The sequence below is a fragment of the Ambystoma mexicanum genome, chromosome 1p, assembly GCF_040938575.1.
Source record: "Ambystoma mexicanum isolate Mex_15411 chromosome 1p, UKY_AmexF1_1, whole genome shotgun sequence".
Lineage (NCBI taxonomy): Eukaryota > Metazoa > Chordata > Amphibia > Caudata > Ambystomatidae > Ambystoma > Ambystoma mexicanum.
The window spans coordinates 555398056-555419368 of record NC_090921.1 but is presented as its reverse complement, the minus strand read 5'-3'; the positions used below and the strand labels follow the sequence as shown (position 1 = coordinate 555419368).

The 21313-nt window shown below is 41.0% G+C and overlaps 1 protein-coding gene across 2 annotated transcripts in view; it reads right to left on the bottom strand.

The window, feature by feature from the left end:
- LOC138575511 (phospholipid-transporting ATPase IK-like) overlaps positions 1-21313 on the bottom strand; it is a 550807-nt gene that overhangs the window by 362236 nt on the left and 167258 nt on the right. For both annotated transcript variants that reach the window (XM_069649490.1, XM_069649489.1), the window contains exons 8-10: positions 20757-20827; positions 11582-11667; positions 4103-4261 (exon numbers count right to left, since the gene is read on the bottom strand). In XM_069649490.1, coding sequence (XP_069505591.1) covers positions 4103-4261; positions 11582-11667; positions 20757-20827 — 316 coding nt within the window. The remainder of the gene's footprint in view (positions 1-4102; positions 4262-11581; positions 11668-20756; positions 20828-21313) is intronic.

Sequence of the window (21313 nt, the reverse complement as noted above, 5' to 3'; positions counted from 1 at the left end):
ATGACTAGACCTATGACATTGAAAGGCAAGATAACTGGTGTTAGCCATAAACCTCGGGAGGATAGCTGAGGGGCAACGCGCTCGCCTTGGAAGCAAGATGAAGCGCAGCAACACAGGTTCGATCCCCTTGTCCGCGCTTAGAAACCTCTGGGTATTAAGTGCATTATAAACAAGAAATTATATAAATTATGTATAGTTTTAGTGTTTTGAACAGATGAACATGTAAGAAAATGAAGGAGCTAGAGTTTACCTTCTTTGATTGGCAGAACTTTCATGGAGGCCATTACAAGTGTAATGATGGTATTACATTAAGTCATATTGTGGGTGCAAGGTGGCGTTGATGTGTGCTCAAGAGTTCGTATCAGTTGTGGGGACTACTTACCAGATAAACATATTGGATTCCTTCCTGCTAAACTGGAGGTGGTACTGGTACAGTTGAGCCTGCTTAAAACCAGAAATTGGCTCTCTGGTGCTTAAGCAGAGGCTTTCAGACCTTCCTGCAATGTGTATTTAAGTGATGCCCAAAGGAGCAACATAACACACACCCTTCCACATTCTCATTGGTCCCAGAACGACCAGGTTCTATAAACAGGAAAGCTGTGAGGAACCACAGACACTCTTAAAAGTGCACAGGGCTGCCGGAATTCTTGTGGCCTGCTGGTATTTTATGGTGATGGTAATAGTAGTGTAGGAGGCTGGGTTCCTCTTGGCGTGAGCTGTGCTCTTGTGGGGGTTAATCTACATAATCCAGCCCTGACTCCCCTTCTCAATGTGGGCTGTTGTTTACTCCTCTTGCTAATAGAAGGTAGTGGCGTGGTACTAGCTTTAGACAGGTTGTAGAGTCTGCTTTTTCCGGTTTGTATTAGTCGACATAGCGCTTTACCTAAACTGAGTGCCGCTAACCTGTATTATTTAATTCTTTGAGGGGTTGGGGAGTGATACATGTCACATTCCTGTGGCTTCACAGCCGTTGTCACAACACTGCTGTTAAGTTCAAAATATTTAAAGGACTTTGGGAATAAAGAAAAACGAGCAAAATTCCTGTACACATAAGGAATTGCCACTGGTAACAAAATCATATTTTGGAAGGAAATAGTAACATAAACCACAAGAATGGAAAGGAGTGGGTGACCAATAGGAGTGTGTGTGAGTGTCTGTGTGTGTGTTGGGGGGCTAACATTTCCATGATGGCAGACAAAAGGTGTCCACTAAAATACAAACAACTTTCAGAGACAAAATTCTCACAGTTTTTCCAATCAAACCTGTAAAACACAAATAAATTCCTCCGCGGACGACTCACACACCTGGGTACTTTGTCAGCAGCATTACTAATGGGGCATTGCGTGGTACCTACTCGGGTAAATCTTTCAGAAACCCTTAAGATACCCAGGGCCGATTATATTAAAACTTGTGAATGCCCACGTTCTTTTGCTCCAACACCAATCACCAGAACAGGAATTTTGCGAGCACATGAAGAAGTACATTTTAGTTAATTCAGTCGGAATATTTTCAAATACCTCTTTAAGGGGTTTACAGGGGCATGCGTGTTGAACATGCATCCTTGTGTCTGTTTGGAAATTGTAGAATTGCATAAAGTAATACGAAGGTGGGAGAAAAGCACATCAAATGCAACATAACACAGACCATTAGGTCTTGTGGTTGGATAATATTCCTAAAGCACTGCCCCTATAGTCAACCAAGTAGGAGCAATGGAACATGACACAGTTATTCTACTGGTCCAGGGGGACTGTAAAGGACTGCATTATGTACTCTCAACAGTATAATGCTCTTTTCTATAAAAGTAGAACAAGGCTCAACGTGCAAAACGACCTTTCCCAAGAGTCATGGGGATGCCTGGCAATCCACACGTGACCTGCAATGACATCATGAAGCTCAGGTCACGCATGCTGCTGTGAAAAGAGAAGAGCAACTCCAGAGAGAGGTGACCACAGCATATGTGCAGAGATGCAACAATGCCGTCAATCCAGAGATCGTACTAGAAACCTACCAAGGTAGAAGAGACGCAGACAGACAGATATATTAACACATTTCTGGAGAGTAATTTGTGTTCTCCACTATACTTGTCCACAGATATAGACAAGCCAAGACACAGGGATAAGGCGAAGATAAAAGAGTCAAATAGACTTTGCAAAGGCTCAAGCGCAAAAGCAGATACCCTCCATCTATTGCCTAGGGGAGAGATAAGCAAGCAAAAGCAACGCATGTGCACACAAGAGTGGGGGAAAATGTGATCTCACTGCCATGCCATTCATTAATTTAGTGTACACTGCAATAGGTCCCTTTAATAAATAGATGCTGGACCAAAGATGTGTTCTTAGCAATCAAAGAAAGGTCCTCTCAGGAGAATGAAGGCAATATGTTTGATTTGTGATGCAGCAGTTATCATGCGGTGTGTCACGAGGATGACACTGACTAATAGAATGTATGTTGGTTTCTGGCTTTTTGCTTTCAAGACACACTGGAATCAGAGGGTGTCGGGAGTGAAATGCTAACGAAGAGTTGATTTGCACCTGGTCACAATAGTTTCGATAAAAATGCTTTGCCCAATTAGTATGCTGACCGATGTCCCAGAGTGATTAGAGATGAGGGCTGAAACATGGTGAGGGTTAATCAATATCCTGGTAAAAGGACATAAGTCAAAAAGGAAACCCATGATTGTCCAGATTTATAGATAATCCAGAGCCTGAAACTGTTTAGTAAATGCATAAAGCTTATAGTATAAGAAGAACATGTCTCATTGGTAGGTGCTAGGTTAGATGCAGGTGATACATTATAGTACATTGCTACATGAACTCTACAACGCAAATAGTGGAACATTCTTAAGATGATGAATTTTGTGAAATGAATATACCCCTAAATTGTAGCTTTTGAAAGTTGTGGACCAAAAGCGATGTGTGGTGGACAACGAGCTTGAGTGTTAAATTATGTTTCGTGTAATGGAATTCTCAATTCTATCGACAAAATTCCGAATGGCATTTATTCAGTTGGGAAGTGCAAAACAGGCCCCACCATCTATCAATTATTATTTACAAAATGGCTTATTACCCTGCTGATAAGCTCGTATCCTCCAATGGATTATTTGCCACCAGGAACTAAACCTTACCCAGACTGGAGAGCGGGTACGGCAAAAAGTAAAGGACAAGAGACACACTTCTAGAGCTTCAGGTCTGGGTATGGCTATAGGTTTGAAGGATGGGCTCTGCAGATCCAACCCTCTACCACCACCTCCAGGTAGATCACAGCTCTGACAATGCCCAGGCATACTGGCTTTCCTGGGCTGCAGACCAAAAAGATGTAGAATCCTCCTTGACTTGGGACAGGGTCAGAGCACTGACTTTGACATAGCAACATAGAATGCTCTCCCTCCCTCTCTTTCTCTCTCTCTCTCGTTCGTTCCAAAGGCTGCTCAAATTCAACTGCTTCACACAAAATCACTTTCAGGCAAGCTGAACGTATGGCCCCTCTGTCTCCATCCATAGTCTCTGCTGGAGACCTTCTTCTCTGTGAGGACACCCTAGTACTCAGCATTCCATGGGAAAAGATTGATGACCTCCTTACATTGCAGTTCTCAACCTTTCTTGATCAATTGATTCTTGACCTCTCTGCACCTTCTTCTGGGAGGAAATAATGTTGTACTTTATGTATATTGGAGTTTCCAGCTTTCCCAAGGCAATCACATGACTGACATAGAAAGTAACACATTCACATCCATACATTTTTACCATAATGATTTATCCTAATCATGGGTGTGGTGTGAAGCAGGAGCTACTACATGGCCATTAATGCACTTCTTCAGCATGTCACGTTATAGTATGGTGCTGGTTTTTTACTGCGCAGGTTTCTTGCTGCAAGTTAGAAGCCACCAAATGAAGTTGATACAGTCCATTGTTGGCCATTCTCTGGTTGCTTATGCCCACTTTTCTTCACTGAGCCCACTGGCGTGAAACAGTTGCTGCGCAGCCTATATTTTTAAAAGTTAAAAGCACTCAGCCACTCATAAATTACCAAGACTAGAAGCTTATATGGCCATTTCACAAGCATCTGTGAAACTAAAGGAGCCGGTGAAATAAAGGACACCTACCTGCATAAACCACCAGCCCGAAGCAGGTATCAGTGTTCCGTATTCTGCACCCACGCAGGAGCATCTTCTCATTATCCAGGGGGTACTTTTCCCCTCTCCACTCAAGGGTTCCAATGAACGTGTGCATATGGCTGTTGGGAGGCTCGCAAAGAACTTTACCTGGATCACAAACACAACTCATTTTACAGGCAAACACTGTTTCAAAGGATATTTAGGTCAAATGTCAAGTTGCTATAAGATCGTATGGCAATGGCTGATGTAATGGACAATATCCATATACATCCAATATTCGGTGCAGATGCCCTTGATACAATGCCCCTCTGTGACACCACTCTTTATGGATTGGAGGGCTTTGGCATCCTATGTACAGATCTGTCATTTGATTTGGTTTGAGTTATATATGCTGTGCAAACTCAGCAGAATAAACTGCAACTAGGCACACAGTATATATGGAAAAACAGTAATGAATCCGAAGGACATGCAATTCAGTAAAAGAAAAAGTCTTTAAAGCTTTATAAAGAAAAGAAAAGGGATTTGGCATGATCATTCCAATCAGCAGATCATTCCATAAACGAGGTAAGACCATCCAGAATCTCCAGTATTCAAGCGCACCGAATGCTGCAGACGGAGGGATCTGAGAGGTACATGGAATTCAATCAGCAGTGCTCATGCCAGGATAGGTCAGGTTGCTTGCTAGGAAAGGAAATTAAGGCAATTCCCAATATCCTTCTCAAGTCAAGTGGAGCAGACTGGTAAGAGGTACATTAAGGTTATGGTCAGTTAGGGTACACAGTATAATTTCCGAAAGCGCCCGAGGGTGTTCTGAAGTTACAGTGGCGTGCAAGAATTAGTAGACATTTGCTGAACTCTAATATGCCCGTGGTAGTGAAGGAAAGCTGCGGCCTTCTTGAAAGTGCCAGGACATGGTATCTTGACATTTGGTACATTGAAGTATAGTCACAATTGGTTTGATTGTGCTCTTAGTAAGTACTGGAGCAACCTTTTTACTAAAAATCTTGTTTATTTGCCATTTCCTAAGTGAAGCAGGTCAAACTGATACAAGCAGAACATCATACGGGCCCAAACATATTAAATATGGGTTGGTAACATTGTATAAGCTAATCACATCTGATGTATCATGTGAACAAAGGGCATCTTGTTTATTAAATGTATATAAGGCACAAGAGGGCTCACTGCATAGGGATAGGACTAGTGGATACCTTTTAATATATACGAACAAGAGTTAAATAGTTATATAAAATGGATGAAAGGATCAAGGGCAGTGAGAACATTTCAATAGACTTGCTTGAAAAAAAGAACAGAGTTTTGGACACATATTATGACTCCAGTATTTAATTCAAATATTAATTCAAAAAATGATCTCAGTTTTATTGGAAAGTTAACGTCAGGGACTCCATATTTAAATATAAGGATTGAATGGATGCAAAGAATTATAGCATGCGACCATTACAGAATACTTATGTCCAACTATTTTTAAAGCATATTTTAGGGACTTTGGTAGAATGGGTAGAAAAAAGGTAGTCATTCTGGTTAACCAAACTAGTTTAATTAAGAATGTGACTACAATCAATAATGTGTTAGTCTCCAATCAGCTGGTTCTTAAATATATGCCTGGGAAACCAATCTCTGCTTTATTGTTGTTTTATTGACTTAATTAATTCCTTTGATCGAGTTGATAGACATTTATCATGGCAAAAGTTAGCCACATGTGGAATTCCTGGGTTCTTGCTTGCAGTGTTCATTAAAGTGCATACAAATTGTTGGCCTGTGCTTGATGCTCTCAAAACAATATTTCAACTGAATAAAATAGAATTGAGTGCATTAAAACAAGCATGCCTAGTATGCTCAGTCGTGTTCAATTTATATATGGATGATATGAATGAGATTTTTCTGGAAATAATACATTGAAACCGCCAATGAAATAAATACTATAAATATCAGCAATCATGATGTTTAATGCCAAACACATTTATGAAAATGTAATTGTTAAAAAAAAAGCAAAACATAGAGGTGGTGTTCTGGAATATAACTATTTAGAACTCAAATTCTATATGAACTTATATTTGAGGCCTCATCAAAATGTCCTATAAAGATTTTATTTGTGATTAAGGACATCATGAAATACTATGGGTTGTACCATACCAATGATAAATCTACATGACATAAAGATAGCCTATATCCTATTGTATAGGATTCGAGCCTTAATAAATGTAAAATTGAATGGATAAACCAACCAAAGTAATGCATTAATAAGTTATTCCTTTTCTGACAATTAGCAAGGGTGAACATTATTTATCTGAATTGGGGATCTATAGGGTTTAAATAAAGAGAGAAGATGTGGCTTGTTATATTTGGGGGAAAATGCAAAATTCCATAGCAGCCTCATTAAAGTATTTGTTCTATGATGATCTTAAAGAAGAAAAAATGGCCTCTAGGAAATGAACTGGTGCAATGAATTAAACATATCCAACATTAGACCAACATTATAGCAATGTAGATGAATGTAAATATGCCCTATAGTTAAGTGATGCTTGTGTACATAGACTTTTCCCAAAATTATATTGCTAATAACGTTTGACCCACTGGATGGATATCAATGAACTTTTTCAAAACATAAAAGTTGGTTACTCCCCACAAATGGTAATGGTAATAAATGTGTTAAAGAGTATCGAAAAAGCTATTAAACAAAACAAAGAAATGCTGTTTTTCGGGCTTGTTTCACTCATTTCCCATAGAGAAACTAATGGACGAAATTTAATCAAATAAGAAACAACTTGGGCACAAAGCGTTGAAGATCTTTCCTTTGCTGTTTAGGGCCAAATCTGTCCAGTAGTTTTTAAAATATTCGATGGAGAAGTAGGGTGCACCCTGCTTTCTAAAAGCTTTTATATATCTCCCATGGAGCATTTGCAGCAGAGAGGCTGAGTGGCTTTTCAGAATGGAACAGGTGCCTTGTTTTGTGTTGGATGTAAGCAATTCACGTGATACTGGTCAAAGCAAAAATGAAAAGTGCTCAAAATGCTATTTGCAGGAAGCAAAAGGATGTGATAACATCAGGATAGATATGGTTAGGGGGCAACAGGACACCATGTGAATTTGGGGAGCTGGGGGTGATTTGGGGAGCCAGTTACACACAGCCAAATCCTGGCTTATCAAGGGAATACCTGGGAATCGAGCGACATTACCACGTCAATGCTGCAAGACGTGCTAGGAAAAGAAACAGCATCACACAAAACGAAATGTAATAGGGGGTAATGGGAGATGGTCAGGCAGGGAAAATAGCAATTGCGGGTAGTGGGGAGACCAAGAAAAGAGGTGGGGGACACATGGTAAGTGCCTGTGAGGACAGGGAAGACTTTTCTAGCATGTTTTCCATTACCATGAAAATTGGCACACCGCTATACAACCACAGGAGTTGAAAAGAGGGAGTGGAATTTTTTACACCTGTAGCAATCACATCTGTTAGTCAGGGGCAGTGAGTCCTGGTAAAAGAATATTGGTGTAATAAGTACTGTAGCCACAGCCGAAAGGCCATGGCGAGTGGAGCCCAAAGTAATATATTGGTGCAACGTGTACAGTGCCCGTGGCCAAAGACCATGGCTACTGGCCCCCAAAGATACTTACTGATGCAACATGTATAGTTCAGCCATGGCTATTGGGTCCCAAAGGGATTTATTGGCAAAATATGTACAGTGGCCACAGCCTTTGGCCATTGCTTGTTGGCCTTAAGAAACATATTGGTGCAACATGTGGCCACTTGTCATGGCCTTTTGCCATGGCTAGTGGGCCCTGAAGAAACATATTTGTCCAACAAGCACAGTGGCTGCGGTCGAAAAGCCATGCTTAGTGAGCCCTGAACAAACTATAGTATAGCAAAATAGAGTTAGTAACGGGAAAATTAATTTGTTCCTATTTAATGCATCAACACTCTTGAAATTCAACTGTTTTTATTAATTTATGTTTTTAATGTGTATTACATTTGTGCTGCTATTGTTACCATCTACAATTTGCATTAATTTATCATATGACATGTTTTTTACTTGTTCAGTGTATGTTTTCTATTTATTTATTTATTTATTTATTTATTTATTTGTCTTTGGTTCTAAAAGAACCTCTACAGAAACATCAATCTATATGTACAATATTATTTCATGAATACATAAAGTGATTGAGTAATCAGTAAAGAACTCCATTTCCAATTCATTACTAAAAAGAACATCATTCCAATCATCTTAGAACCTCGGTTACAAATTACAAATACCGACACAAAAATGGAACTGAACTCTAAAAGAATTAAGAGTAAATAAAATGTAACATAACACTTGAAAACATGTCTAGACATTAGTAATAGCTTCCTGTCAATGTCCTCTATAATTTAAGAAAGAAATTTAGGAATAATGTGCTACAACCGATAAAATGCAATATGTAGGCTCTTTGACTCAGAATTGAGATCATAGTCCCAAAATTCCATTGTTTTCATAGTGTCGTACTCATGCACATATTAACCAAATGTACACATATAGGCTGCTCCCAGTTGTATACATTCTGTAAAGACGTGTTTCACAGTCACTATCATTTGAGGTATTTTACAAATGCGACACTCCCTTTGTTCAAACAGCATCTTGGTGTATGCTCCCTGGATGACCAAAAGAGGTAATTGATTAGTCTGCAGTCTAAGCATCAAATTTTGACCGCTGGGCTAGAACTCTGACAAAGATACATTTGTGTTTTTAAATATTGATGTGTAACATTTGAAACATTATTGTATACACAATGTTAATATCACAAATGCACATGTCGGGTTTCAAATATAAAATGTACCTCCATTCTGCTCATGCATTGTATGCCTCCTAAAGTGAACATCTTTGAACGAAAAGTGTAATTTATTCCATCACGTTAAAACTGACATCAAAGTTAGCTGTCACTTGCATTTGATGTTACTTTTTAGATGTTAATTGTGTAATGTATGAACTGTAAAACCCATACTCTGTGTGTACAGTTCGTATGAAAAAAAAAACATTTATTCTATCACTTTAAAACTGATATCAAAGTCAGCTGTGACTTCCCTTTCATGTGAGTTTTTAGGCAATGTTGATTGTGTAATGTATGAACAGTAAACCTCATACACTTTGTGTACAGTTCTCATGACTTGCCTTTGATGTGAGTTTTCAGGAGTTGTTCATTTTGTCCTGTACCAACTGTAAAATGCATGCGGTCTGCATACGTGATTGCAGCGCATGCTGTAGGCGCCTGTATGGAAGGTGTATGTGTTGTAAGAATGTGCGTCATAGGAGCATGTGTTGCAGGAGCATATGTTGTAAGAGCATGTGTCATAGGAGCATATGGGCGTGTAGTAGGAGCGGGTGTATAAGCTGTCAGAAGAGCACATTTTGTAGGAGCACTTATCGGAATCTGTGTCATAAGAGTGTGCGGTAAGTGTGCATCATAAGAGTATGTGGGGTCGGAACATGTGTCATAAGAGCAAGTGTCATACATCCACATGTTACGTGTAGTAGACACACGTGTAAAAGGTGTGCTTGTCATCAGAAAATGTATTACAAGAGTGTATATTGTTGGGAGCACATGTTATAGCAGCGCATGTCATAGGAGCATGTGTCGTCAGAGTGTGTATCATTACAATGTGTGCTGTAACATTGTGCAGTATGTTTTTGTCGTAAGAGTGTGTGTACTAGGAGCATGCATCGTAGGTGCATGTGTCCTAGGTGCATTTGTCCTAGGTGCATGTGAGAGCACTTGTATATCTATATGTTATGTGCAGTAAGCACACGTGTATTAGGTGTGCATTTTGTAGGAGCACGTTATTAATGTAAATATACACAATAGTAATAGCACAAATGTACAAGTGGGGTTTTAATATGAACTCTACCTTCATTCTCTCATGCATTGTATGCCTCTGACAATGTACATATTCATATGCAAAGTGTTACTTTTTGTTTGAAAGGTGTACATTTATTGCATCACTTGAAAACTGTCACTTGCCTTTGATATGAGATTTACATGCTAATTGTGCAATGTTTGAACTGTAAAACTTATACCCTCTGTGTACAGTTCGTATGAAAAGTGTACATTTATTCCATCACCTTAAAATTGACATCAAGGTCAACTGAGACTTGCCATTGATGAGAGTTTTAGGAGATGTTAATTGTGCATTGTGCAAACTATTAATTGTGCAATCTACGAACTGTAAAAGTCATATGTTCTCTGTACAGTTCATATGAAATATGCACGTTCTGAGCCTCCGTCATGTATAGAAACATCCAAGTCGATGTTCACATTTTTGTTCAGTACACCAATTCCAGATGTAATCTAGGTGCTTGCAAAATAATGTAAACATTTCAGTAGCCAATTTAGAGATTTTCAGGGTTGAAAAAATATTTTTGGGCTATATTGAAAAATCCATGCTAAAAGCTTTTCAAAATGCAATCAAACTAAATATGCTTTAAACTCTGAAGCCGTAAATGTACAATTCTGGAATTTTACATGCGCAAGTGGCTGCGTCGAAATATTACTGTGGAAGAATTTCAGATTTTTTCATTCAAGGTATTGAGAAAAGAGATTTTCTGAAACACCATAGAGACTTTGTCTTAACCTTAACTATGCCCTGCGGTGATGCTAAGGCATATTATATATATGTATTTCACCACCCTATGGTTAGGATAAGTTTTATTTGCACTGACATTTTCCAAAATGTTATTGCTAATAACTTTTGACTTGCTGGACAGATTTGGATTACATTTTCCAAACACAGTGTCTGGCATGGGCCCCTTTTAGCTAAGCAATTCATGGACAACTCGTTCAATGGTCCAAAAGTTATTAAAAAAAAAACAGAAAGCTGTTTTCAGCCTTCTCCCATTCATTTTGCCACAAAGACATATTTTAACTAAATAAGAAACAAGTTGGGTACTAAGTGTTACAGATATTCCTTTTTTTGGTTTTGGTGTTAATCCATCCGCGGGTTTAAAAATAGAATTGTCAGACGAGGGAGTGCCTGGGCCATAAAATCTTTATGTATCTCCCATGGTGCATTGCAACAGTGTAGCTTTTCACATATGAAAATCTGCCATTTATTTCTTTTTGCTCAATGTGAGTAATTACAGTGGAAATCCTGCGCAATGCCAAAGGAGTTCTCAAACAGCATTTGAAATAGGGAAAAGGGTGATTTCATGTTAGTGTAGATGTAAGGAGCGGAATAAAGAACAACATATGTAGTTGGTGAGTTTGGGGTGGGCAGGAGAGTGCATTTGATTGGGGAATGTTTAATTTTACCAAGCGAATCCCATGGTATTCCCAACGGTGTGCCTGTGCATATGTTGCAAAACGTCCTCGGAAATGTGAAGCCATGAAAGGGAATTACCATTGATCCAGAGTCCCTCTGCAACACGTTTGCTGAAGCATTCCATACACAGCTGGTGATGACTTCCCTGAGGTTAAACTCACCATTAAATCTTGTCAGTTCCTCCGCAGGTGGACTCAGTGCAACGTGTGTAACCATCGGAGCCTGGCGAAATTTGAGATTTGTTTCCCTAAATGGAGTGGTAAATAGAAAATGACAATTTGACAAAATCTTTCATATTCTTCTTCCCTTCCTATTTCTTCCCTGTCTCCTCTCCCTCTCTCTCCCACCCTTCATCTATCACTTACCCATTCCTCATATACACCCAAACATCCTTCCATTCATCCTATTATCACCTTTTGAATCTTCATTGACACTTATTAGGGCCATCATGATATACAATAAGAATGAAAGTGAGAAGGGACAGTGTACAAACCAAAAGTAGATAGATGCAAGCAGCCTAACGAAGTGACTAGAAAAGGATAGGTGGTTAGCAACAGGTTCACACCAAAAAGGAAAGAGTTCACAGCAGCCGCATTACACCTGGAATATGGAGTCTCCGAGGTCTCTTTGATCTTAGGCGGGATATTTAATATATCCATGGGTTCAATGGTAGAAATAATCAGTGAGTAGACACAGTATTTTCAGCTCCGTGCTGACGATATCCAGCTAGTATTTGAGACCCAATCTGACATAAACCGAAATAAGAAAATGCCAGTAGGCCTCTCTTCAATGTCAAAGTGGATGATGACAAACAAACCCTATTTTAATCCTGAAAAAAACCCATATTAAAATAGAAACCAATCCTAGACTGTATATCGCCTTCAACTTGCCAATCAACCGATGCACTCGCCATTCTGGCAAATACAGTTCAACATTCTGGCGATTATTTTCAAATCTGCATTGTCTTAAGTGTAATACATTTGGCCTTTACAGGTTAGACATGTTGCAAGATGACGTACCTGGCTCTCTCAGAGTACGTTCTAAAACAAATGTAATCAGTGAAAAAGCTAGCAGCTGGACTATTCTCCGGCCTCTGACCATGTATCATCAGCTTTACACTTTCTAAAATGGATCCCACATGAGATGCACCCAACACACAAAGCCCTGATACTTCTCCCGTCAGTTCATGCAGTACATTCCACCTGGAATTCTAAGGTCCTCAACCTCGCATCAATTAGATACGCTTTCTCTAAGGAAATTAGCCTTAATAGTACATCCCTTGTGACCGAGGAACCAGCGTTGTGGAAGGAAATGAACACTGATTTAAGGCAAACGCTAAATCACAAGCGTTTCAATCGAGCCCATTAAAAGAAATTGCTCAAAGACACCCAGATATAAGATCTTCAATTCTTTCCTGCCCTGACTTTCCCCCTTCATAGCCCACTAGTACTAAGCACACTAGAGCACCTTTTGCAGTCGGGGTAGGTCCTCTTGGCCTCCAAAGGATTGTTGCTACCCTTTCATGTGTAACCAAAGTTATTTTTGTTTCTCCAATGCGCACCTGTTTATGGAACATTAACGCTTTCCTGTGATGTTCCATGCTCCTGTATGTTTTTCAATGGGAGCATCCTGGAGCGACTAGCCCCTGCATTTGGCACATTTATAAATCACAATAAATACATAAACAAACAAATACAGTAAAACATATGAATACCTAACAGGTGAAGGTGAGGCTTGATAAAGGAGCAGTACATGACCACAGCAGGAACCTAAGCATGGAGGTCATTGTTTGAGTCTTGGGGTAGCTGGGGTGATCCGTGTGTCTAAGAGGCATCTTTTAGTCTGAGGTAGGATCCTACTCTATTGGAGTTTTTTAGCGGTTAGATTAGGCGCTTGTCCAGTGTGAAATTAACGTGTCAGAGGTAAAACGCTTGTCTGGGGGTTAGTTGTATGACCTTGCTGCCGCAGTGGGCCTGGGTGGAAACCTAGTCTAGATAAGTCTTATTGGCAGCTGGAATCAAAGTGACAGCAGTATGGTCTCAGTTGTTCACAAGTCGAACGCTAGTCTGGCTGAGTTTTTTTGGCAGCTGCAGGCAGCATGTGTCCAAGGGAGCCTGAGTGGATCAGAAGCAGAACCCTAGTCAAGGTTAGTGGTGCTGTTATCTGGCTAGAGGTATGTGCCAAAGCTGGGTCTGGTAGATCAGTAGTGGAACCCTGGTCTGGGTGAGACTCTTTGGTAAGTGCGGTCAGCCACGTGTACAAGGTGACCACAGTGGGTCAAAAATCACATCCTACTTGAGTCCCCTTATGAGTCCTCTTTTGATGGAGGCAGAAAGCGGAAAGGGCAGAGTTAGAATAGCCCAGATGTGATCTTCAGTTCAGAGAGGGATCTTGCCATTTTTGATTTTGCTAGGGCTCCCAAACTTCCTGTACCCGCCTCACTTCCTGCAGACAGGGCTCTCTGAGTATGACATCAGAAGGCAGAGAAGACTTGCCTGAGCAGCCAGATGTGGACCCTTAAAAACAGGTTTGCTTTAGACAAATCCACTATAACACCTTGTCTCTATTTGGTGGCGAAGACACCCTCCTAATAGGACCGACAGAAGAAAAGGAATTATTCACTGCATCCTGATTGGAGTACGGATTGATAGAGGTAAGGATCAGGAGCTCCAAGAAGGAGGCAAGATAATTTCCCCAATCATCCTAGAGGACCAATTGGGGTGAAGGTTGTGTGGACAAGACCATCTGCCGCTTGAATACTGGAACCAGGCCTGTTCACTGAAGGTGAAAAATACCTGCAGGTGCTCCCTGGCGACCTTCCAGAAGTGAAAGGGCAGAACACATGGCTCATCTTGCCCCTAGAAACCCTGGACTGGGTCTACCAGAAACCCAGATGTCAAGGTACAACCTTGGGCCCCAGTTCCCCCCTCGAACCACTTGTGAGCCACACAGACTCAGACCTTGCCTGCCTGTCCCACTCTTCTTCATGCCACATCCAATTGCTGCACTGACCGCACAACTTGTTGGACCAGCTCACCAACCCACCGTCGAATCATCACCTCCAGACACTCCTAGAAGCCTAGCCAAAAGCTGATGTGCCCTTTCGAACAAGATCTAAGGATATTTGAAGTCATCCTGTGTTCCAAATCTGCCTTAAAGGACAATAGGAACTTTTAAGACCCCACTCTCTACCTTTCAAAAGAAATCTTTAATGAACCTGAGATTTGCTGCTAAACTTATTGCCTGTTTGGCCCTGACTTCAAAGTCTGAACTCTGTGTGTTTTCCTTCACAACAGCTGGTTATTGCTGTTTATTAGTTGTGGGATTTTTTATTTAATTAAAGTTTTGTATATTTATAGAACCTTGATTGGATATTTCATTTATTTTGGCACCAGAGAACTAATGCCTTTTGGGATGCTTCTGTGCTAGCTCATATCCCTAGTGCAGGGTATAGCCTGCTCTTGGCCGAAGTTACCAAAGGTAGCAAATGGGGGATAGTGGTCTGGCTGTGTCTTCTTCACCTTTATGATCGGGGTCACTGCTGCTTTAGTAACAGTGCGTGGCTGTGTAGGTGCTTTATCCACTACTCATCCCTGTACTCTGCAGAGCAGTAGTCATTTAGGCACAGACTTTACGCTATTACCCACATGGACATTGCTACAATAGGGCAGTCCTAGGCAACTTGCTATGCCCCCACTGCCAGTGGTCCTCAAAGCATTATATCTGGCCCATAGTTGAGTTATACTAAATAGTAATCTGCCCAGTTAAGAGTTAATCCTTGCACCAGTCTTGCTTACCCAAGTGACTGACGTTGCTGACCCAGGAAGATAACCTGCTTGGATTCACATCTGTGATCCGCAGTTTGTACGCAAATTGCCCACCGGGGCCACAACTGTACATCACTCCATTGCTCTCTAGCTATGTTCATTTATTTAAGCAAAATACAAATGCAAAATTTGCTGTTACAGATGCTTCACTAAACTGAGCCATTTTATTGGCTTAAGTGCATTCTTCTAGCCATGACTTCTCCTTTCCACTCTTGGCTGAAATCTGTCTGCGGTGAGAGAGGACGACTAAAGTTGCTAGGACATGCTGATCTGGCAGAAAATGTGCTACGGCCAATTCCCCAGTCTTCTGTGAGAGAGAAGAATCCTGTCTTAAAAGTAAACTGAATGTGTATGGTCCTATGTGTGATATCACAACACAGGACAACGTGGAAAATCAGCTTCTTGACCTACGTGTGAGGAGATACCAATGAGGTCAATATGGGGCAGAATTGATTGCCACTCCTTGTTACTCCTTATTACTTTTGTGTCTCCTCATTAATGTCTTAATGTGCCAAAAAAGGATGCTTCTCAACCACTGTAATGTAGGCCAGTATAGTCTTCCTTCATTACGGCGAGAGAAAGCGAGAAGAGGAAGAGTCAAGAGCAAAAGACAAAATGAAGTAGGATAAGATGAAAAAGATCAGGACAGTCAGCAAACAGGAAATACAAGCACTGACAGCACGAAGAGTGTTGATTTATGGGCAGCGGACCCATCATCTGTCTTGCTGGCTATTGCCATTTCATACCCAGGTTCTCACGCCCAGGTATCATAAACCCAGGTGACAGCATAGAGTTGGTATTGCCATGGTATGCACTTGTTCCTACATGAGTAGGCAGGAATTGCTACCATATAACAGGTATTTCCAGCATACGAAAAGACAAGAGAAAGGAGCAAATTAAGGCATGCAACAGAAATGGTAGCTAAGGCACTGTACAGAAAGCAGAAATGTCTAGTGTGGAGAGATCCGAAGCCAAAGAATAGATAGTGAAGAGGCAAGGACAATATTAAAGATAATAGAGACTGTGTGACAGCTGGACCAAATTATTTTTTTGGAGGATTCAGCTATATTAATATGGGGCACAGTGATAAAAGACGAAAGTAGCTGCAATGACAAGTGTATACACCACTAGAGCAACTGTGTGCAGCTGAGGGCTTTGTTATACTTTACATGCAGTGTACATGCATACAGTAGAGACTATGTGACAGTTGGACCACATTTTTCATGGGTGTCACCTGTGTGCTATGGTGCGTAGTGCTGCACGCAGTGTACATGCACAGTGAATGATATTCAGTCACATGCAATAGATATTGAGCAGATCTCTTACCTTGACTCAGCAGCGCTGTTGCAGCACATCTTACCCAAGAGTTATTCCCGCTTCAACCTTCTGTATCCCTTTGCCATTGCAATATGTCTGTATGATTTGGGGTTTGCATTATGTTCCTCCTCTACCATTAGATATGTTTTCATCCTGCCATCGAGTTACAAGGGTCTTGCTCTGTAACTATCTCTTTGCACGGTTAGGGTCTGATCCTGGAGTGACACCTGCACCTTACATCCTCCACACGTCCCTAAGACTCTCGAAAGCGACCACGGTCCTTGTCGGACAATGCACTTTCTCTTAATTGGAGCCTCTAAGGCACAGTCAACCAAGCAGCCTAGAGACGGGTCTGGAAATCTGGATCATAGGCCAGGATACAAGGGACTACGACAGTGTTGCAGCACACCCCAAGTTGGGTCATCTCCCTTGAGCCCTAATACCCTGCCAAGTGCCCTCTCGGGCTAGGTAAATTAGGGGTATGTGCTTCATAGGGGCCCAACTCTTATTCCCTCTCCCATACTATAGCTCTCGGATCCCAGGAAAATGTATCCAGGTGGGCGAGAGTCACGGCACACAGGGCAGACTAGGAATAGTAAGAGAGCTACTGATTGAGTCCTAGAACCTGCTTCTTTTCTCCTCCGAGCTCCTTACGCCCCTTCATACTCCTCACTGCTCACCTCTTTCCTGTTTGCCCTCCTGTCCGCTTCCCTTTATCGTCTGCCTCTTAAGCATCTTGAACGGATATAAGGAGGGTAGAAAGCACTGTGCAAGAAACCTACTCACAAACATACTGGTAGTAGTTTTGCTTGCAGACGTTGCATGTATAGTAGTTATAGTAGTATTGGTCACATCACTGACACTACTAGTACTTCTATTACTCGTAATGGGAATACTAGTGCAATACTGTATCTAGTAATAGTAACAACAGTCCTAGTTCTACTACTATTACAACTAGTAGAACTATTACACCTCCTAATGCCCCTACTACTGTCGCTGTAGCAGAAGCAATAATAGTATCACCCTAGCATTAGTAGTGACAGATCCAGTAGTAGTAGTATTAATAATAGTACCAGCACTACTACTCCTGCAAACCCCACACCATACCCTATCTAGAAGCCTGAGCTCGGCCAACGTCCCCAAATTGTGGAACGCCTTAAACCTACATTGAGAAATTAGCCAAACTTTCTGAAAATGTTGAAGATAGACATTTTCAATGATGAGGACTGGTTCAGCACAGTGAATGACTAATGTCACCCCCGGCCGGATTCTTAACACGCGACACTAGAGAATGATAATGACTGGCTCCCAATCCTTGCCACAGACTGTCTCCATGCAACAAACCTACTGTAGTTTCCCTCCACTATTTTTGTTAAGATTGTTAATTCCACAAATGTCAGAGAAAAGGCAACCAGCTGTTACCTATCTAGCCCCTCTAGTATCCCCGCAATGACAACATTTGTATGCTCTTTGATTGGCTAAGTTTCTTTTCTTTTCCAGGTGAACAAGCACTCTGTTGCTTCTCGAAGCTAGGTCTGCGCTCAATGAATAGCATAACAATAATAAATAAAAATAAAGAAGGGACAAGAAGGCAAACGTGAAGCACTACATACCTCTTTTAAATAAAAGTAACATGCACTGCTGGGAGTAGTATCACTGTTAATAGTACGAGTACTACAAGTTCTACTATGTATGGTACTGTAACAACTGATACTACTACCACTTTTGGCAGTGCTCCTAATGATATTTGCATTAAGGGTACTGGTGGGAGAGGAGTACTGGATAAGTAAACCTGTCCCTGGCAAGTAAAAGGAAATGCACCCTGACACGCTCTGGCTGTGTTGCTCTAATGGATCTTCCTGTTTCATGGATGGAAGGCAGTTCGCAAAATGGAAGAGAACGCAACTAAGAAAAACTGCTACAGATATGTTTCAAAATAAATAAAAAATAGATCATTTTTAGTTGGGAAATCGGCAGAAGAAAAACATTAATAGCAAATATGGAAAAACCTAATTTTGCCTCCAAGAATAAAAGCGGCTGGTGAAATGGCCACTCGGCTAGATGTTGAGAGAGAAAGTGGCGCATACATGGTCAGATTTCGAAGCGCACCGACAGGGGAGGAGAGTTCTGCTGATGGCCATTCACCAATTGCCTGCTGTTGGACTCATGCAGTAGCCATGCCATGCTATTTATTATTCACATCTCTTTGCCTCTATTTGATACTCATACCCAGGCTTCCAGGGTTTCTCAGTCCTTATCTAGCCCAGCACCACAAGGATAACTTCAAAATATGCAGTTCTTGCTCTGGGCATTTAGGTTGCACATGCAAGAGAGCAGCAAGATCTCGGATTAGCCTTTTCAGTCACTACAACAATCGTCTTCGAGCTTAAGGTGGGAAGGCCATAGAACATTGACTGGATTCTCAAGTGGTTTTAAAGTAAACTGATGCCCACCTGACCATCACAGTCCTTATCCATATTGTCCAGCACCCTTAAAAGTTATGAGGAATTACAGCTAGCTCACAGCTGAGGAACTTAATCATTTGGACTCAAGCTGATTGTTTCTCCTCTTCCCTTACCTTTCTGTTTGACACACGTTTTCATGACATACCTTCGCCTTTTGCACATTCTATCAACTCAGCCTGCAGGGATAGCACACAGGGTAGTTTCTCTATAGATCCGATTTTTAAAACTGTGTGCTTAGTTTTTAAATGTGTAAACAATTTAGCCCCTTCTTATCTATCCAAAAAAATCAATTTGTATCACCCAGTCGACAGTTGTGATCAAGTGACAAACTATTATTGCAAATCCCCCCTTGGAAGTCAATTTCCAGAGAAGAACGCAGATTTTGAGTTTATGGGCCTACATTGTGGAATAACCTCCCTTTGGAGATTCAGGACCTCAATTCCCTATATCAGTTCTGCAGGGAGCTGAAAACCCATCTATTTAAGTAATCTGGATGGATGAGACACCTAAATGCGGTTTCTGATCACATGGTCTGCTGGATAAGTGGTATTGGCTCTCTTTTCCTGTTGTTTATTTCTAACCTGTGCCTAGACACGAGTTTGTTCATTAAGTGCGCGTTACAAATGATTCAAAATAAAAATAAAATAGAGTGCTATGTATTACTGCCATTATGTTTGTATCCAATATAAAACATTTGTACTGCAATAACTTAGTGGCACAGACAAAAGGACATGAGTTGACTGTATCTTTGATTTATCTGACAAATGTGTATACAATTTCCGTGTGCATGTGCTCTGTGTTTAAAGTATAGTAGAAGTCTTACCTGTAAGACAGTTGCCCTATGGGTTGACAGACTATTTTATAATATAATTTTTCCCTTTTTTGCTTCTACCCATAGAATACAGATAAGTCCCACAAACAATTTGGTCAAGCTGTCACATCGTCACTGACATAGCAGTCATCTTTGAGCCTGAACACAACGTTTTACACACGTCGTCTCTGCTTGTAATTGAATAGTAACCACATTTCTAATTACTATTTGCATGCAATATGATGTTCTTATATTTTCAGGTCTGCACAGACTATGGTCTTCAGAAGGGACTTCCACCCCACAGCACTTTGAGGTCATAACTATACCAATATCAAATAACATGACACACCATAGGTCTGGGGGATCAGAAAATTTTAATGTTGGACAAAAGTATCTGTATGGGCCCCCACTGGCCAATACCCCCAAATATATGCAAGATATTTGCATGTCTGAGAGGTGTGGAATATTAGAAGTGCAGCACCAGAATATCATTAAATATGTCAAATGCATCCTCAGATGTCCAAATCAATGTCATGTCCCCACTAAAGAACAGCAATAATGCTCTTACCACTGCGAGTGATGAAGTACTTAACACAAAACAGGCACACACTCCATACAAAAGAAGTAGGAAAAAGGAACACTGTCCTGTCAAGTCTGGAACATTCATAATTGTTTCCATTTGATTGACAGCAGAGACAACCCATTAGAACAACGGCACAAACGGAATGCTCACGTTTCAGCCAACCAAAATTCCAAAGCATTCAAAAGGGGGGCATAATGAGACACCATGAAGGTGGATGTGTATTTATGCGTGTTTGCCATCTACAACTATCCACATTTAGCTCCACTGGGTGATCTTAAAGCGGGTCAGTAATCCTGGTAGCATGTATGCTCTCATCGCTCCTCTTGACATTACCCATCAATGCCAGATGTCTCCAGGTAGCACAGGCTGTTGGGCTCTGAGCTCTGCAGCAGCAGCAAGTCCGCCTGGCAAATGAGGAAGGAAGCACCCGTTAGCATTGAACACATTATGTAAAAGATCTTAAGTTTTCATTTTAATCTTAGACATCAAGCTGGTGGGGGTGAGGTAGTAACACAATGTTTCCAACTGTGTTAAGATCCATATTTGACTATGCAATACTATTGCACAAGCAGAGTCCATTAGTACATCTCACCTTTTGCACATTCCATAACTCTTGCCAAGCCCTGACACCTGTGCACACAGTCAAAGCCTAATCTAAGGTGGTAAACAACGTGGTGGCCCTGGTTTCAGGCAGGCCACTCCTCAGTTTACATGCCCAACTAAAGCATTTACCTTTCCTTAAGTGACAAACACGCCGCCAAGGAAAGCGTACTGCCAGACTTCTACTGAGGAGCCGCAAGGAAGCTAAACCTGTCTCATTCAAGACATGCTTGGGTTCGTAAAAGTTATTGCACAATATCTGACCAACACCTATTTAATCAATTACAATT